This window comes from Tetrao urogallus (genome assembly GCF_951394365.1).
Source record: "Tetrao urogallus genome assembly, chromosome: 5".
Taxonomy (NCBI): domain Eukaryota; kingdom Metazoa; phylum Chordata; class Aves; order Galliformes; family Phasianidae; genus Tetrao; species Tetrao urogallus.
In genome coordinates, this window is record NC_136818.1 from 51,167,623 (window position 1) to 51,187,964 (window position 20,342).

The 20,342-nt window shown below is 35.1% G+C and overlaps 1 protein-coding gene across 1 annotated transcript in view; it reads right to left on the bottom strand.

Annotated features, from left to right (window-relative positions):
* LOC306946366 (adhesion G protein-coupled receptor A3-like) overlaps window positions 1-20,342 on the bottom strand; it is a gene marked incomplete at both ends in the record, with an annotated part of 255,599 nt that overhangs the window by 42,610 nt on the left and 192,647 nt on the right. The window contains 2 exons of the mRNA XM_079535384.1: window positions 3,298-3,506; window positions 4,450-4,657. Coding sequence (XP_079391510.1) covers window positions 3,298-3,506; window positions 4,450-4,657 — 417 coding nt within the window. The remainder of the gene's footprint in view (window positions 1-3,297; window positions 3,507-4,449; window positions 4,658-20,342) is intronic.

Below are 20,342 nucleotides of genomic sequence, written 5' to 3' on the forward strand. Positions count from 1 at the left end.
TATCTCCTGCAGAGTTCTACTCATATATATACTATGGCTATAGGGCACTACACTGGTTATAACACATACAGAAATTATCTTGAAAAATTAAAATCTTGATATACAGCTCAGTTCACAAAAGAACGTAAATGCAAACTATTTATACAACAAATATTTGTAATTGGATATACTGCAGCTTCATTACATATAAATTCATAATGTTACTCCAAATCAGAATGCCATATTGTAGAGATTTATAGTTCAGTGCTCTGGAAGGTGCTGGCCACCTTCCAAAAGAACCTAGAATGTGACTGTCTTCCACCTACAGGTAACAGAAATAAAGGCAAAATAAAGAACAAGTCCGAACACAAAGTGAATGAAGGGAAAGATAAGAATAAACTCAGGAGCTTTATTTTACAGTATTTTACTCTCACCACTAAGACATACCATCCAAAAGTTGACCTCAGAAAAGATGATGCTATGTTATACCTGACATTATTGTTTTATTTCCATCCATAGGCCCAACTCAGAGCAGCATGAAAGTGTGAGACCAGTGTGAAGAAAAGAGCTTGTATTTCCTTTCCAATTCTATCACCAAACTGCATTCTCTCTCACTGACATTACTAGAACAACTGCCATATAGAGGAATTCAAAAGCTCTACATGAATCCTCTCACTTCAAGCATGCGCATGCTTATTAATTATCAATTATAGTTGATAAATCCTTGATTACTGCCTTTTTATAAAAGGACTGCACAAAATCTTTAACTCTTTTGTGGTACGTAAGCAGAAACAACTTTTATAAAAGCAACTCAGTGAACTTTGTCTTTCTATTTAAAAAGATGATGAACAGCAACAATGAATCAGAGTATGAGCCATAAAATGGACAGCCAGATTAAATGAGGCTTCTATTTCATCTTGTTCCACAGCAGAATACATTATTCTGATAGCAATGTAAACCTTCAAGTTTCTTTATTGCTGCTCTTCAGTTTACACCCACTGCTTCAGCTTACTGCCATTATCTCAAAACATAATAATCGATTATGAGTTTTTATGGTTTAATAGATTTGAGAATTAAAGATTAAAAAAAAATAACATTAATCATGACATTGTGGCTAATTCCATTGGCTACAAGTCATACGCTATTTTCAACTTGCTGCAAGTTTGCATTTTAAAATATATTAGGCACTTAGGTGTAAATTGAGAAGATACACATAGGCAATTTGTACTGTTCATATTATAAATTAATAGCTAAAAAGAACAATGATTTTTTTTTTCCGTTTCTGGCATGAGAATTGAACTGTCCAGAAAAGCATAATTCATATTAGAGGAAACAAACCTTAACTTTATGCCACAAAACACTGATAAACAAATAACATACTTGAATGAAAACGATTAGATAAAGTAAAACTACAAAAGTTTCCAATAGTGGTTCAGAAAGACAGCTATTGGAAACACATTTACATGTATACAGATACATATCTGCACATGTGTATGCACATATAAATTACATAAGGTCAGGCATCTTTTCTCTTAAAAGTGACTGTGAAATACGAGCTAGGCAACATCACATCATTTGCTGCCATATCAATTTCGAAGAAAATTCTATTTTCTTGTGTTGAACAGATAAAAATGAAAGATTTACACAGGAAAAAAATGCGAAGTTGAATTACTGTATCAAAATAAACACAAGACCTAAACTGAATTACATATCAGATACAAAAGCTGCATTAAAAGGTGCCTTGGCTGCCTTTACAGTTGTGGAAAACCCAAACTCATCAGAGAAAAATGTGCATTCAGCTTTAGAAACCAAAAATTAGTTGTGACTCCTACGTCCATATACCATTTTTGCAAACAAAATGGAACCACGGAATTGGTTATTTGGAGGCAATTAGTGAAAGTTTAATAACTGCTTGAAGTTTAAGAACAGGCTGAACCCAGCCAGCGAAGAAGCCATTTTGGGTGTGGCACCTGCAAAGTCAACAGGTGCTTTCTTTAATGAATTTAGGAAAGCACCCTCAAAGCAGAATTGTTTCACATTCAGAGAAACAAGTGGGTGTGTTGTTGAAACAAGTGGGTGAGTTGAAAAAACGCAACTCCTTGGAGCTGTAGAAAATGAGGTACATTTGATGTCATCAAATCTTAGGAACAGCTCTTAAATTCTGAGCAAGTCTGGAATGGGTGAAAAAATGTTTAAGTAACTCTGAGAGAAACAGGTTCTTACAAAGCGGACGATAATATCCGCATTTAACTCGTGGGTGCTTGAGCTTTGTGCTATGATTGGCTGCCATCTGGGCTCCATCTGACAGCAGCAGATTGGTATTCTCAGCACACGTCCTTGCAATTCCTGTCGCCTATGTTTGCTGTCCCTTACACATACACACAATACAGTATTTACTCAACTATAAACATTTCTGTAACACACACAAGCAGCGTCTACGGTGCAGTTATGCACCAGTGTTAAGGATCAGTCTGGCATTAATAACACATATCTATTTTTACAACTGGTTTACATTAAATTATTTAATGGTGCAAATATGTTTTCACCTACATATATTTGAAACCTTTCTCTTTTTTTGTTTGCTTTTCTTTGTACCCTGAGTAGTAAAACATACTATTACTACGTACATGATCTCTCTGCTTTCATGATGGTAACTTTCTGTTAAGCAGAATAGTTAAATAACTGCAACGGGAACTGTGAGTGTGACTAAGAACAGATTAAAGCAGGCTGATGGCTTAGCACTGCACAGAAATATTTTTCTTCAGCAGCAATTTAGCAAGAGGGCTGTCAGCATCGCTATACTAACTAAAACTCCTTCAAGATCAACACAGACAGCAGTGTCCTTACTTAGGAGAGCAGAAGATGTTATTCCTTTCCATTTATTAAATGATTCAACATTGCGGTATGCCCGCAACTAATTAGTATGATCAACACAGTGCAGGGCAGGAACAAAAGCAGACCAGCCTCTGAGATGTGCTGATGTAAAAGCACACAGGAGTATACATTTTTAAACGTTGTCTTATTATTTATAACCATAACATACTAATCATTCCTTGATGAAATTCTCATTTCTAAGATTGAATTTTAATGCCATTTCTGATTAGGCCTGTCTCTGGATAGTAAAGCTGACCAGCAGGTTTATTCACTTACTAGCAGTTAAATAACTTTCTTTCTTTAAGGCTGCCTCATACGAAACATCATAGAAGACAGAAGGTCGGTTATCAGCATGTAAGAATTATACAGCTACATGTAAAAAGAACATTTGTGTATGACAAAATAGAGAGAAATATAGGTACAATTGCTAAATCATATACTTACCATTAGCACTGCAAAGTTACTGAAGTGAGTACTCTGAATGGTGGTAATATTGCCTGCAGAACTAATTATGTGGCACCCTTCTCCCCACCAGCCTCCATGTCCATCTAGAAGGTCAAAATCCCAGAAGGCTGCAATGGGGTCTATACCCCGTGCAAAGTGCCTCAACCCTATAGTAAGAGGGCTGGTGAGGTTTCCAAAACTGCACCCATCTGCAAAACAACAAACTGTATCAGAGATATGGAGTGGAAAACCCTTTACAGATAAATGTGTAAAGAGATCAGATACAGCAAACTATGGAGGGAAAAAAAAAAGCAAAAGACATACACTTTGAATGGTCAAAATCAAAAACAGTGTACACATTCATAAAAGTTTGCAGTAGTTTAAATAAATCTGAATAACATTTCAGTCTCACAGTGTGTACAGATGATCTAACCAACCTTCACAAAACCAATTTTTTTTGTTTGAGATTTTTCAGTTAGAGCCAATGTTACACTACTGCCCATGAAACTGCAAAAATGGCATAGCTTCATTGTGTGATTAATAGCTCAGACAATACTGCACTTAGAAAGTCACATTTAAACATTTTTTTAACATTAACAGAAATGAGAGCACTACTCAGAATCAAATAAAATTATTAAAATTGCCTGGGTGAATAATTAATCAAATTAATGATTGACTAGCATATATGATACATCACACCTAGACAAAAACCTTTAACAACATCTATTTTATGTTCATTGTATCAGAAAGTATACTGGTAAGTACTGATACATGCAACAGGGCATTACTCCTTCCCAGACCGGCTTATCTTTATCAGTCTAGCATGTTAGCACTGCAGTTTTCATTGGAAAGAAAAGAGTAAAACAAGGTTCCTTCCTATAGCACTGTGCTTTAAGAAAGATGCTTCTGTAACAACACAGTCAAAAAATAGTAACCCCAAATTTGCATTCTAGTCATACAGCAATTGCATTTCTTTATCTGCAGGAGAATTGGAATAAAATCATGCTGATAGGAATAAATTCAAACACTTCTGCTAAAGACAGACTGTTCCCAGCCTCTCAGCATACAGTACACTCTACTCCTCTATTCTCTATACAGTCAAGTAAACCTTAGCTTTCAGATTAAAGGAAATAAAGCATAACATTTCCTCACCTATTTTAGCAAAAACAGCTGGTGTGGCAACCGTCCTACGTTTCCCATCATCTGCAAGATTTGATGAGTTTCCTGTGCTGGGAAAGAGTTTTCCATTCCGAAAGACAATAAACTGTAGCTTGCAAGTTGCGTTATCAACAGATTGCCAGGCTGAAGACTGAGAGAAGACAGACTGTGGCAAATGAACTGAAGCTACTGCTACAGCATTCTGTACAATGAGAAAAAAAAAGAAACATTTAAAATGCAAATCACAACAGGGTTGCTTTCATGATGTTTTAAACTCCTGTACAAGAAATGTATGCTGCCTTCCTTTTCCAACAGACTGGAAGCAACCAAAGAAGCACGAGCTGTAACCATGGGAATAGGATTGGTACAGTGCATATTAAAAGGGAAAACGTTTTGATTGAATGTGTGAGTCTATATGGTCAAGCTCCCTGCTGCAGAGGTGAGAATGGTTCTTACCGTGCCTGCTAGAGGGTCCATCAACACTGCAGATCTGATTTAAAGAGACAACCTCTACCAGGTTTTCTCCTTCACTTAAAACAGAATCAGACAACTTACATTAAAACATTTCACTGAAAGGGTACTTAAGGAGTATTAAAATAATTTTATTAATACAAATAAAATAAGTCAGTAGAGAACTAAAAATGAGTATATAGCACATTTTATAAATACATTTTTCTCTCTTCTTATATGGAAAATCAGTTAACTCTGTGATATAGTAACCCAGCTTTAAAAATCTTACAAGCATTAATGTAACAGAAGAAAATAAGACAGCACTGAGAGAAAATGAATGAAGACTGTCAGATCGCTATAATGGCTTTGCGTCGTGATTGTGTTATACACCCTTTTACAAGCAGATAATTCCCTTACAGCGTATTTATAAAACAGACCAAACATTATGTTCTGAGGGCTTCACTCATCAAGCATTTCTTTTCCCTGCCCAAGTATAAAACTAATCATTAAAGGGTGAGTTATTTACAAAGACAAACAAATGATGAGCGATGGGAAAATAAACAGGGAGTCTGTCCTGAGCCTTGAAGTGAAAAGTGTATGTATTTAAAAACAAACAAACTACAAAATGTTCTAATTTGCATTTCCCCCAAGGGCAAAGTATAGCTTCTGTGCACATAATTTACATAGATTATCACACAGTTTACTCACAGTACATGTGCACTACCTCTTTGAGAAGTAAAACCAATATTCTTCACCACAATGTAAAGAAACTTAGCATTAATATATGTCCATATGCTAGGATAAATACACACGTGAGAGATAAAAGACAAAAGGTAGATCAGCAAACTAAAATATTGGAAGCACCTAGTCACCACGCAGCAAGTATGAGCAGTCTGTGATGTCACTGGGATGTCTGAGTAAACACATAAAGGCTGAGTATAATTTTCTCTTCATTATCACATATATTTTGGAAAAATCTTGCTGTTCTAACAACAACAAAAAAAACCTCTAAAACAATCGATTTTTTCTTAAGTATTCAGAGTGGGCAAAGACACATTAAAAACAAACAGGAAAAAAATAGAAAATAGCAACACCACATTTCTACATTAGATTCTAAAATGACTGTGAAGGCTTTAATTGGAATTAACTGAGCTAAACATCAAGTACTTGTCCTCAGATTGTTTCCAATGTCTAATTCACTGATTCTAAAGCTGTCATAATTGGCTTTGTCTCACGCTTCTGAAAGAGACATATTTCCCTCTATGATATCCCAAAGTATCTGTGTAAGCTGTGTAAGCTGTGTAAGTAATCCAATGATGCCATTTTAGCAATAAATTTGTTATTAATAAGTACGTACAGAAATTTTTAGTAGTGTCATTTGTCAAACCCCAAATCTCTGCTGACTTATCTGGAGATTTACAGAAGAGAAATTATACTGTGATTAACTTTTTATAGGATTTTTTTCTTATTATTCTGTGCTAGAAAAAGCAGCAACATATTAAATTACACTAATTACTTACTATACACAAACAGAGAAAGCTAAAAGTATCTGAATAAGCTTATGATAATGAAACCCACAGCTAAAGGCATTGGGATAAGTAACAATGTGCCATGACTAGAGAAAAGCAGTCCTACACAAGCCACAGGAACACAACAGGTTTATAGCACTTTTGCTATGTGGTTGTCCTATATTGTCTTTATTTTGCCTTGCTGATACCAGTGACAGCAAGTGACAATATGGATTGGTAAATGGAGCTTGACCTTGACTGGGGAGGGAAAAGAATGGGCTGCTCACATCCAATACACAAAAAGCTGGCTTCTTTGAATTGCTTGATGCCCAGGTGCACAGCTGGGGAAAGATCAAGGTGAGGACCACCCCTCACCTCCTCACTATTGCTCAGTCTCCACCAACACAAAGTTCTTTAATTATACAGCATAAAAGACAAGAACTCAATCAGTGTCTTAGGTCTCACTGTTGATGGCCTTTGTCTCCTGGGACAAAGCCTAACGCAGGTGTGCACAGCCAACTCAGGGCTGCAATGCACACCTTTCTCAGACTGGCTGAGCAAATCCCACACATACAGCAATACAATATTAAATTCATCACATAGCAAAAAGACACATTTACAGAAAAAAATCTTTTCCTCCTCAGACTTCAGGAAAGGGCTTTTCCCTATTTAGCTCAAAAAAAATGTAACAAGAGCATGTATATCTATTCTGTCTTCACAAGGCTCCCCCTGGAGTATTGCAATCAGGTCTGGGGCCCTCAGCATAAGACATGGGGCTGTTGGAGTATGTTCAGAGGATGGCCACAAAGATGCTCAGAGGGCTGGAGCACCTCTCCAATGGAGACAGGCTGAGGCAGCCGCATTTGTTCAGCTTGGAGAAGGGGTTTCAGAGACATCTCATTGTAGCCTTTCAGTACTTGAAGGGAACAGGAGGGAGACAAACTCACTTAGAGGGAGTGAGGCTCTGGTACTGCTGCCAGGAGAAGTATGTGTGCCCCTTCCCAGAAGGTGCTTAAGACCAGATTGCACAGGGCCCTAGACCCTGATCTGGTGGGTGGCAATCAACCCACAGCAGGTGGATGGAACTGGATGAGCTATTCTCTGATTCTATAGCATTAACTATTAATAATCTTTGGTAAATAATGTCTACGGTCAATTCCTGGGATATGGTTTAATGGTCTGTGAACAGTGCCCTATGTATATCTGACATTTTAAACAAATTCTTTTGAGTGCACATGGTCTAGTGGAGCAATGGGCAAAGGGACAGGGATATTTCTTGACTGGACAATGTACAAGTAAAGTCAAAATATTTGCTGAATGTAAATGTTTGTTTTATGTAAAAATTCATCAAAATTAAACTTCAAAATTAAACTGTCTGCTACGCCAGTATGTTTGCCAAAAAACTCCTGTGCTAGCATAGTCATGAAAAATGCATACATTGAGGGTGCCCACACATTCACAATGCTGTTTAAAGATATGGATAAATATTTGTGAACACTTTTTACATCTACATGATTTTTTCTTTAATAGTATTACTCATTATTCACAGGAGAAGAATCTGAGCACTCAAGCAAACCCCGTTTTTGCAGAAGAGGATGGGTGGAGACTGATTATCGCCTCAGTCTTCAACTTCACTAATCTTATGTGTAGTGATGAAAAAGTCAGTTTGCTACCCTTGCCTCAGTTTCCCTCTCACCTGGTGAAATAATTATTTTTCTTTTGTTCCTGACTCCAGACATGAAACACAATATATGAACAGATTAGTACTAATACCAAAGATGATAACATTATATTTGGAGTGAATCATTGTGCTTCAGATGTTTCAAATTCCACGTAAATAATCTTCAAAATTATATTTGGATACCGTATTACTACATCACACAAGAACTGATAAGCTGTTGTTGCTAGTGGCAGTATCTGAAGAAGCTGCTCTACCTCTAAGGGGAAAAACAGCACTAGAGAAACACTATCAAATGTCTTCATAGGATCTGCAGCTTTGAAATGACACAGGTCAGCACTGGCAACTTATATTTTCCCTGGAAAAGCTTAGAGTTTGTGTTGGCAACCAGTTCAGATTCAGACATTCTCTGAGCATTTTTGAACCAGAATGCCAATAATCCCTTCATGACTCCATTTCACTTTTAGTCCTAATAACTGGATTGGACTGCCAATCATTATGAAAGGAAATTCTGAACAGTGAAGATTTTTTTCTAAGGAATACTTTTCCTGCTGGAAAATGCCAGTGTTTTAAAATGCAAACTGTCCTCAGAGATCCATCAATTTGCGCAAAAATAAAAATAAAAACCTCAGGCCAAGGAAAGTGGGATTATCAGCAGAAAACCAGCTCTAAGGTTATTTCAGGTGGCTTGTGGACTCCCAGCTCTTAAGATTGTTTGTAACATGGGAAAATTTCCAAAAAGTGAAAGGGAAGGTTGTTTTCAATACTTCAAATAATAATCGGAAAGTAAATTTTGTAAGAACATCTGAAATTTCATTTCTTTTTTTCACTTCTGTGCTAAGTTTTTTTTTGTGTGTGTGTGGAACTGTTCAAAATAAATTAACAGAAACAGCATATATGATTCAACATGGATCCCAAAAGTTTAAAATTTGAATGGAAGGCCAAAGACAAAATGGTCCCCAGAATATTGAGAGATACAGACTCTTGACATTTCTGCAGCTCATTCATGTGTGACCCTTATTAAAAACATTTTAAAGAAAAAAATGAAAGATTAAAAGTGAAGTTTTTCCCCAAGCAATTTCATTCTGGTCTGCATTCCATTCCTTATAATCAATGCAAGCATTTACAAGGAGTTTTTAAGTGTTTAGGAAAGACAGCCTCTCGCCTTAGGTGTCTTTATATGTTGGCCCTTCCAGTTTCACGATCCTTTAAAGAGAGCTGCTCCCATTTTCAATATTGCTTCCTGATTATCTTGCTCTACTTTTCTTAAATTTAACAAAATACTAAGAAAACATACCCATTATCAGGCAGTCTTTAGCAAGGAAGATACTTTGTAACACTGTGGAATGATAGAAATCAAAATATTTTCAGTTCTTTCTTGCATATGCCTTGATATAAGATCAGTTTTGAGTTAAAGTGCACTATTTCTGTTTGAGATAAAATATATTTCATAGGAAAGCATTCAGTTTTGAGTCCTCAGAACAGCTGAAAGTAATATTTTTCCAGTTGTGAGTTTCTTTGACTTAAAAAACAGTACCTGAGCAAGCGGTCAGAAGAAAATGGGAAGAAAATAGAAGACTAAATGAGATCACCTCAACATCTACAAGTGAACTAGAAAAAAGCAGCTTCACTGCTTCCAGATTTTAAAGAGTCTAGTCATGTTTTTTACAGATCCAAATGCAATACATTATGTACTATGTACGTTGCTCTGAAAATAATGCCATCTATTTATTTTCATGGAAACTAGAACAGATATAAAGAATATAGAAACACTATTTGATCGAGAAAATTCTTAGCTACAAACACTATTTTTGAACAGTCACCAGCATTAGCTATTCATTTTCATGAACTATGAACATGAGCCTGGCTACTAAAATTTGGACCAGCAGAGGTGACTCTCTGTTACTGTTGCCACTGCTGAAACGCACCACCCACTGCCTTACTGTGCTCACATCCACTATTTGATCTCCATAAATGTCCAGCAAGCATCAATGAACATTAATGGTTGCAATTTTTTTCCACACAGAGGAATTAAGTGAAACATCTTCGCCTCATGAGTACTTCTATGTCAGACACCATTCTGTCAACTGCCCTTCTGCTGCCATCTGTCACATGCCAACAAAATATAACAGAATATTGGTGGGAAGATTCCACCCCTACTGCCATACCACCAACATCCGTCTTTGATATCATGGACCAATGTAGTAAAATAGGAGGCATTACTTTCAGAGCAGCCTTCGTATATTATTAACCATCAATGGGTGTTGCCAAAATATGGATAAGCTATATAAAGTTACAGTAGCAGTAAAAGTGTTGCAACTAAGCTCTACTGGTAATAAACTATATTACTAAATAAGTATTGACTGAGTTATGATGAGTCGTCATCATAAAATCAAGTGAATAAATTATATATATCCATACTGTAGGTGTTAATTAGGCCATCAAACAAGATAGCAGCTCCTCAGGAGCAACTGAAGAGATAAATTTAGAATTTATGTTAAAGGTTTAGTAGTTAACATAAAACAATGCAGAACTGGGTTTTTTTTCAGTTATCCCTACTGGTGGATATTTAAAACATACTCCTTTGGAATTATCCCAGCACATGAGATAAGAAATATGGACAAGCATTTGGCCCAGCATTGTGAAGCTGGGTGTATGTAGTGACCTCTTGTTCTGGTGTGAAAAGCATCAACAAAACAAAAGAAAAACCTGGAATGCCAAATAAAGGAACAACTAGGGTTATGTAAAACACATACTCAATAACAAAGCAATTTGACAGGTCCAAAAAAAGGTAGGATTGACTTTTAAATGGGAAGATACAAGGCAAGGCAATTGTAAGGAGGTTCCCAGCCACCTTAACTTATTTACATAACTTCGTTTCTGATTTATCACAGTTTAGCTGAAGCCTATTAGTCTGCTGTTCAAACCTTAGCCTGGAAAGGCTCAGGAAGGACTAGCAAGAGAAAAGCAAAACTGATACAGCTTCCCAGACAGAAATGAAAAGGTATCACCAGAAATCCAACATAAAATTGCCTGGCTACAGACATGAAATTGGTAAGCATGATAGGATTATTATATAATTAAGACATTTTGTGGTAATGCTCACAATATCTGGAAAACTAAGCACAGAGTCCAAAACATGTTTGTTATAGCCAGACACAAATGTTGATTTAATGCATAGTGAAAGTACAACATGAGCAATAAGTACAGGCTATTGCATGAAGAGATACAAAGCCACCTATAAGATGTACTTAAAGATGTATTTAATAAGAAAGGTTTTCTAGAAGTTATGCTATTCAATTAAAAGATTAGCAAACTGCATGAAAAAGCTGTTAATATAAAATAATCTTTGAAAATCTGGTAATCAGTAATCCTTTGTCTAGTAAATATAAATATAGAAGTATTCTCCACTTTAGGATTTGTATTTCAAACTTTAAAAATTGGTAAACTCAGAAAATTTATTAATGAAATTTAAATGGATTAACAAGATCAGCAGCTCAAAAAAAGATACTGAATTTAATAAGAAAACCAGTGAAAAGGAAAAAAATGACACTGATCAAAGGAAACAAAGCGGTTATAGGAGTCAAGAAATAACTGAATATAGTAATAACTGACAAAAGCATTTGACACACAGCAACAAGTCCTTCAGATCTATATTCCAAAAAATGGACAAAGAAAGAAGTAGAGTTAATATGGAGAGAGATATGTGTAGAGATAAACCTGAAAAAACAATCAGGTAATACTTTTTTTATTTAACCTCAATTGAAAGTATTGATGCTTACATGGGGACAGAGGATCAGTAAGAAAAAAAGAATTTGAAAATTACTACAAATGTCAAAGGAGAACTCACTAAGAGCTGAATAATGTCATGCAAATCTCTGACAACTGACACATGAAATCAGAGGACAATTGTAATAATACTGATTGATTTAAGGAGTACACCAAATTAGTCATACAGTAATGATGACTTCGTAAAATCTTCTATGGTTAGACAGTGTGAATCAAGAGTGGCATGTAAATAATAACATAGACCCACACATGAATGAACAACTTAATCACACAGTTTACATTACTCACAGTTGCTGCTGCCACATCTCCACATTTGTCTGCTCTTGTGTCAAGACACAAACTGCTTCCACAAGACTGAAAGAGTTGCAAGTTTCCTGAAAATGTGGTGTCCTTTAGGCACATCTATATGGACTGCTGTGTCACTGTTTCTGCATTCTGGTGTGTTGCACTGAAGTTGCTTAGTCGCTTATGCATTCATGCGTGATTCCTTCAAACCACAGGTCAGCCCATTGCATATGAGACTTCATTATTAATGCATCCGTGAAAACATAGCCAGAATATGTAATACATTTCTAAGGAAAATATGATGTGTGGAATTATTGAAGAAACAACCGACCTGTTTATCTGATATTATGAAGGAAGATGAGAATAAGGAAAAAAGAAAAAAAAATCAAAGAAAAAAATATAACAGAGACAGGGTATGTGTACCAAAGGTAAACAATACCAGATTCACATAATGGACATTCATACTACGTATTGGGCTTCAGCTTGATACTTCCTCACTAGATAAAGAGAAGGGGAAGGGGGGGCAGTTTTGATAACCCTGATAACAGTTTTTATAGAGAAAGACACACAGGTCACCTAATTTCTTTTGCCTTCAGTAAAAAAACTGTATAGTATAAGGAAAGCTGATATACTGAGAACTAGCAGAAATAGCGTCAGGTGAGTAAGAAACCAGTTAAAACATATAACAAATTCATTGACTTTTAAAGGGAAAGACTTAGGTTGCAGTGAATATGCCAGAAATTTGTATGGAAATTAGTTTGGACACTTCTAGTTTTCATTTGATGTCCTTGAATCAAAGAAATGGAATGTCACCTAAGACAATGTTGTAAATCATGCACTTTACATATTTGTAATTAGAATTTCTGTTATAAACTGGTGAAATAAGCCACTTTGAAAAGCAGCAGACAAGGAAAAGAACTTGAATGCACTGGTTGATCACATGGATGAATCTGTGTCATTGCAATTTAGCAATAAAAAAGACTAATCCAGCCCAGAACATTTCAAATGAGGCATTTCCATTAGACAGAGAAACATGGTGATTTTGAAGAATGAATAATTTGTTTCACAAGTGCAGAATAAAAGAGTTCGGCTTTGCTAGCCTTGCAAAATAAGAGGTTATCTGCTGCCTTTAAAAACACAAGAATAGCACATAGAGAGGAAGAATTATCACATAAACAGCAAGCATGAGAACAGAGACAAACAGGATATTGGTCAAGAGTAAAGATGCAGACAAAAGCATGAAAATGTTTCTTAGCCTTTGTAACAGAAATAGTGGGGTAGTTTGCAAAGAGGAAGGACACACAGACACCAAGTTCACCTACTTTTGAGATAATATTTGAATACTTTATGAATAGAATTACACAATAATATTCTCAGGAAAAGAAAATGAGAACCTACTCATGGCAGTGTCAAGTGAGTCACATCTTTAATGAAAGATCACTGAGCATAGAATTGATACCATTTTTAAAGAAACAGAAAAAATTCTGCACACGTAGCAGCTGCAGACAGTTGGCAAACTTGAAAATTGAGCTGCATTTCATGTAGACATCTATTTTGGAAATTTTACTATAAATGAGTAAAAATAGAACAATTAAATACTGATGTGAGTTGGAACAGTAAAGAAATGAAAACCTACATGTAGTTTCTATTACTTATTCTCCTACAAATTGTCTTTAGAATTGAAGAGGTCTTTAGCACTTGAGTAACAAGAGCTCAGTCTCCTACATCATGCAGACATTCAACACCAATATCCAACACAGATTAACAGTTAAATACTGACACATGCTCAGATGAACATCCCTAATACAGAATTACCTAAAACTGGCATCACTAATCACTGCAGCACTGTTTTTAAACAAGACTCCTAGATTTACTCAACCTGTAATAGTTTGTAAGATATTATTAATTTCTGGCAAAGCTATTGGTTAAACATCTGACTTTGAATAAAAGATGAATACCTTGATTACGTGTTTGATCCGCTAGTGTATCTCATGCTGTACCTACAGAGAGAGCCATAATAATACTCTGATATTATGGCAACTGCAAATAAAGCCTTCAAAACTCCAGTGTAAATTGAAGCAGATGCTTCTACAGGACACTCAAAAGTACAACAAATCTGCAGAAAGCCTCAAACATTATTGCTACACACAATGTAAGAATTAGATTAACATTTTAAAATTATTTACAGTTGATAATTTAGTATTAGTATTTTTTGCATATTCCAAATTTCCACACCAGCATTCCAAGAATTACCCACATTTTTATTTTGTTGAAATGTATCTTTTGCACATTTATGAGAATAATAGTGTAAAATTTGACAATTCAATTTTACATAACAAATAGAACACAGTTTTGTTCTGATTTTAATTTGTGTTATTATTTTTTATTTTAGACAAAATTTTGATTGCAATAATCTTTTTAGATTATACAGGACTGCTTCAGTTCATGGTTCCATATTTCAAGTCAAGCAGAATCAGCATTAGGCTTGGCATAATGCAGAGAATTATGCCAGGGGATGCATAAATTTTGTCTTTATAGGAATGAGAGATTTTAGGGATGGTTTACGAGTTTTCAATTGGTATTTAAATTTTTGGGATGTGGAGGTGAGGTGAGGTGAGGGAGCATAGGAGCAGATCCTTGATGTATTGATTTTGGACATATCCTAGAATTCACGTTAACTTCCCACTGTTCTTCTCCAGACCTAACAGAGACTTGCTGCAGCTTCTTTTTTACAGAGGATGGCTTCTGGCAGTGAGCTCTACAGGAAGAATCACCCTCTTAGGAGTTTGGTTCACTGAGCCCTTCAAGGATGTATGCATTCCTAGAAATACCACTTTTACCTCCAAGCTGCCTGTAATGAAGGAGTATTTTTCCTCTTTATTTAGAAGCTCAGATAATCTCTAGACACACGTGAGATGTTTCTAGAAAGGTGATGAGCATGTTATTTTTTGTTGTTGTTTTGTTGTTTATTACATCAATGATATTAATGTCAATTGTTGCAGATATACTCAGCAGTGTGACAGCCATATGCTAATTTTTTTTATATTTTAAAATATAAAGTCAAAATAAATAATCTTGTGAGATAAGTGGAATATTCAGCTACATAAATACAAATATTGTATACTGGCACTGTGGTTTCCTAAGATGAGTATCATAATCACATAGAATACCTATCTAACCAAATGTCTAAGCTCACTGACTACCAAGCTTATACATAAATATTACTGATTTTGAACAAGGAATTGTGAATTCTAGCTTTGATATACAGGAGTGCGTGAAGTTTTTTGCACATGATCATTTTTGAGCTAGGTCAATTATGGTAATACAAGCCTCACAATGGGTTTACATTCTGCACAGTCCACAGCTTAGTGATTATCACAGAAAAAAATTAGCAAAGGGAATAGATACCTTAACATTTCTCGGCATCCAGACAGAGTTTTCACAAAGATTTTTCTGAAGCTGGAGGAACTCAATTAGATTAAAATAAGAAGGGGTTCTAGGTGGTATAAGAACAAATACTCTGTACTAAATAAAACTTATATGCCTTTAAATAGAATGCAGTGCATATCTTTATAAATTTTATGATTTTTATGAAGTCTTAGATAATTTGGGTATATACATTTACTGACTATGAGTACGCACTGATGCAGCCATTGGGTAATACAGTAAATCAAAATGACTGAATATTGCAACTATTTAAACATACTAGATGATAGAATTTCTAATTTCATTGATGTGGTATTCACACTTAGTTAAGCTAGATAAATATAAAATGCATTTGGTAACACAAGTGGAAATGTAATGAAAAAAATTAATTCAGAAATTTTTAGTACGCTATTTAGATATAATTTTCTTGAGGCAAAGTGAGCCTCTACACTGCATATAATGTGCAAAAGTCCAATTATTGTTTTTCCGTTTCTGCCTTTTTGTAAAGATGACTGCAATGAGATGCTGACGTTGCAGTTTGATGACTACTGAAACATTGACCCTGTCTGATAAAGGACGAAAGCTGAAACTGCTGAAAATTTTAGCAATTTTAGCGATTTAGGTCTTCCAGGAAGTGAATTTAAAAGTTCTGCACCATGAAGCAACTTGATTTTCTGACAATTTTAAATTCTTTGCATATAATCCTCAGGAATAGTTCTACTGCCTATAGCTATTAAAACAAGCTATAGGTATTATTACAAGGGAGACATAGAACTGCTCCTGCAAGCCATAACTTGTACAAGGAGGAAAGAACATGGGATCACTACACAAACTTGCTTTGCTGCGTAGACAGCATTAAGTATTCTAAAAAAGTGGGTATATCATCTTTTCTTTAGCTCATGTATGCACAATCACTGCTCACAGGTCAGGAAAACAAGCCTCCTCAAAAGGAGCAAATATATTTTCTTCCCTCCCAAACTCAGTCTCCCACGTTGTAGAATTTACATAGTCTCCAATTAGCTAAAACAATAATCTGTCTCTGTAATTTCACTGAGTCAGTGAGTTACTGCCTTCCACAATACAGACAGAACACATATGCAAAAATAAGTGTAAAAAAGTTAGTATAGTCATGCTGGCAAGAGGAAAGTCCTGAGTCACAGAACTGTCTTCACATTTGAATGAAAGTACCCAAGGTCTCCATACCACTGAGCTGTGTGATTCTGAAGTAGACGTAAGCAGCAATGACAGAGACATTTTAAGATAATTTCTATATATATTATATATAGAAATTATTCTATATATATTATTCTATATATATATTATATTCTATAATTCAGATGTTGAAAGCAACAGAGACCACTCTTCCCACCACCAATATCTCCAAAACTCCCATGCAAAGACATGTACCCTGCTCCACAAGTCTCACACAGGTCTGCAGGATTCTGAAATATCCCGGTTTGGACACAAAAGATAAGATACTGAGCTCAGTCTCACAATGAAATTTTCATGTCAGATTTTCACTGTTAACGATCACTTCTGGCCAAATACCATGCTGAACACCTGGATAGAGCAAAACCAAATGCAGCATCACTGTGTATATTTGTGCATAGAAGACCATAAATAGGGATTTATCTAAGGCAACATTTATATGAACCAATTATCACCAACAGGTCCAAAAATTGTGCCATAGCAGCATGTGAGCATTTGCTTCAGTCTTTCCTTCCTGAAAACTAGTCTGTAAAGGAATGGAGGAAAAGAGTCCACCTGGAAAGGAAGGTATCAATTCATAAGAGCAATACCCTTTTTTCAGTCATTATACTTTTAAAGAGAAAATCAAGAAATGTTTCATCAGAGGAATAATATATTCCTCAAATCCTTTTTTAAAGAAAGTAACAATATAAGTTTTTCTTCATGCAATTAATACACTGGTAGATATGTTTCCACCAACAATCTGAGCTGGAGTCACGAGTCAGCTTTGAAAATAAAACATTCTGGAATGCACAAAAGCACACTTATCCATGCTTCATGTGAAAAAATGTAATTCCTTTGGTTCAGTTAGAAAGCATTTAGATCCAAACAGAACATTTTTACCTCCAGGTGAATCACATGCACACTCACTGTCCTCATCATAGATGCCTAGACAGATTCCTTAAATTAGAAATCATTTGCTGTAGCAAGTGCTTATGGACAAGATTCTTTCTACCAAGTTTTCTAAGTTTTTCTAAGGGAATTGTCATAGTTATGTGAAGATAATAAATATTTTCTAGCATTACCCATAGTAAAATCCAGTAACAAGAACAATGAAAGTGAGGTCTGTGTGATCCTTCCTTCAGATCACATTGCCACCATTCTAATAATTACTTCATACAGTGCTGTCAGTTGAAGAAACTTGGAAGAAACCTAATTCTTATTTATTGAAATTTCATAGATGCTGACAAAGCTCCTCAGCATACATACAAATTTTGCTTTAAAACCGCAAAAATAGTCACTTGACATAGTGAACGTTAGACATTCAATTTCTAAAAGTTGACTGAATTAAATCATAATCCTGAACTAAAATCCATTTTAGCATCTCAGCCACTACAAAGCAATGATGTTCTCCTGATACAAAATTGAAAATACTAACATACATTACTAATTTTTGTCATGCTTGGAATATGAAAATTTATACTGGGTAAGAAAAGTTTTACATTTTGGGGCAGCATACACTGTATTCTTCTTACTCAAGGGTGTACCTTTAAGCTGAGATATCACTGAGAGTCACTTGAGGCTTTTTATATACTGCATGGACCAACTGGGGTTTGAAATAATTACTGGAGAGATACGCCTCTCATTCCTATTCAGTGATTGTTAAGAATGAACATACCTAATATAATATAATTGACTCCTGATGTAGTAGATTCCTTTAGAAAGTCAGCTAGGCACTGACTTAGCTGAAGCAAAGTAGGATGAAATTGAAATGGCAATAGCTGATGATTGAGAACAAAGAAGTTACACCAATCTTTTCTCCTCACTTCTTGTATCAAACAAAAGGGAATAACAATAATCTTCTTAAATATTTCAAATGAAAAACTGTTTTCAGTGTGCAGTGTACGACAAGAGGGACAGGAAAGCATAGTGTTTTGCTCACAGCTTATGAATTAATACAAATTTTCAAGTATTAGTGCTGCAGGGCCTGTAACCTGAAAAAGCAATGGGAACATATTCATTAAAAATAGCAGTTTATATGCCATGGAGTTCTCATTTTTTAAATCTTGTAAATTAGTTATACAAGTAGCAAATTTACAATTTAACCAGTAGAAAATGAATTGTTTTACATTGTTATATGTAAGCATTTGCAATGGTTTGAATATTTTTGGTCTTCCCTTCTTGCTCTACTGATTTTCTAATCTTTTCCAGTAAAGGTCAATTCTTCTAGCATCAGTATATTTAATATGTTCCCAAATTTGTATCCAAAAGGCTTTTATTCTTATTTTATCAGTCAGACACATCAACAGTGTACATAATTCAGATTTTCTCAAGGGCTTCTACTGCCAAATTTGACTTTTTTTTTTTTCTCCAAGAGTTTACCATTCTTGCTGAATCACTTTCAGCCTCTACTTAAACTGATATGCATTTATTTTAAGCAACACTGATATTCATTTTGCAACATAAAACCTTAACATGTTCAGTATTTCACTATCTTTTCCTTCTGAACTCTTCACTATTACTTTTTCCATTGAATAGGATGAAAGTACTTTACAGAAATCTGCATGTGCATTTTTGAACTCTTACTACTTCTAACACCAGATGCTACTAATATGAGTACCTGAATGTGTGTGAATTAATTATTTAAGAGTGAGGATCTGAAAGAAGCATGCTCAAGAAGGGAAAGAAAAATCAATATGGAAAAAAAATAAAGTCTCATGTCAAATGAAGGTCTAACACCATGTACAAAATTAATAACTAACATTATTAGCTGAAAGACAATGTATTTGAGAAAACTTGGCAGAGTCCCAGATTATCTGTCTCGGTAGGAGAAAAGATGTATGTTTTCTTATCATCAGGATTTCTGGGTCCTGGCACCTCTGCATATTGACAGTAACATGAAAAACTTCTACCTAGGGCATAGACTCTACTATTCACTATTGAATAATACAAGGAACAAGTATTTGAATAACAAATATGAAGGTATAGATAAAATTAGAAAATACTAGTTTAGAAAATAAACCAATACATTTTTATCCTACTTCCAGCACTACACCTAGTTCCACCGTGTTTCACTACTTTCTCACAAAATACATTAAAACAGCATTAAGTGAATGTCTGCACTTTAAAAAATGAAATAACTTCAATTAACACCCTATTTTCATCCAGACAAACACAAAAATAAATATTATTGTGCTCTTCTGCCATCCTAAATTTTCATATTTCCACATTTCTTCAGTAGATCTACATTAAAAATGCACTGACAAATACATACATAAACTGCATCCACTAGTAATAAATATCTCACAGTCTCTCTCCATTTTTATCATCTTCTTCAGTTTCTTTGAGGGACTAAAAATATTTTCTGGACAGTTTTGATATCTGCTAGCATTTAAGAATTTTTTTCTCTGCTCAGAAGCAATAAACCAAAAGTGATGCAGTCTGCATGTCTGAACAACAGCCTGTTCTTTGTAACCTTGACATGGAGATAGCAAGATACTTGTACTTGCTAAGCCATGGTCTATTCAGCATCATTGTGTTAGCATTACTCACCAAGTGGAATT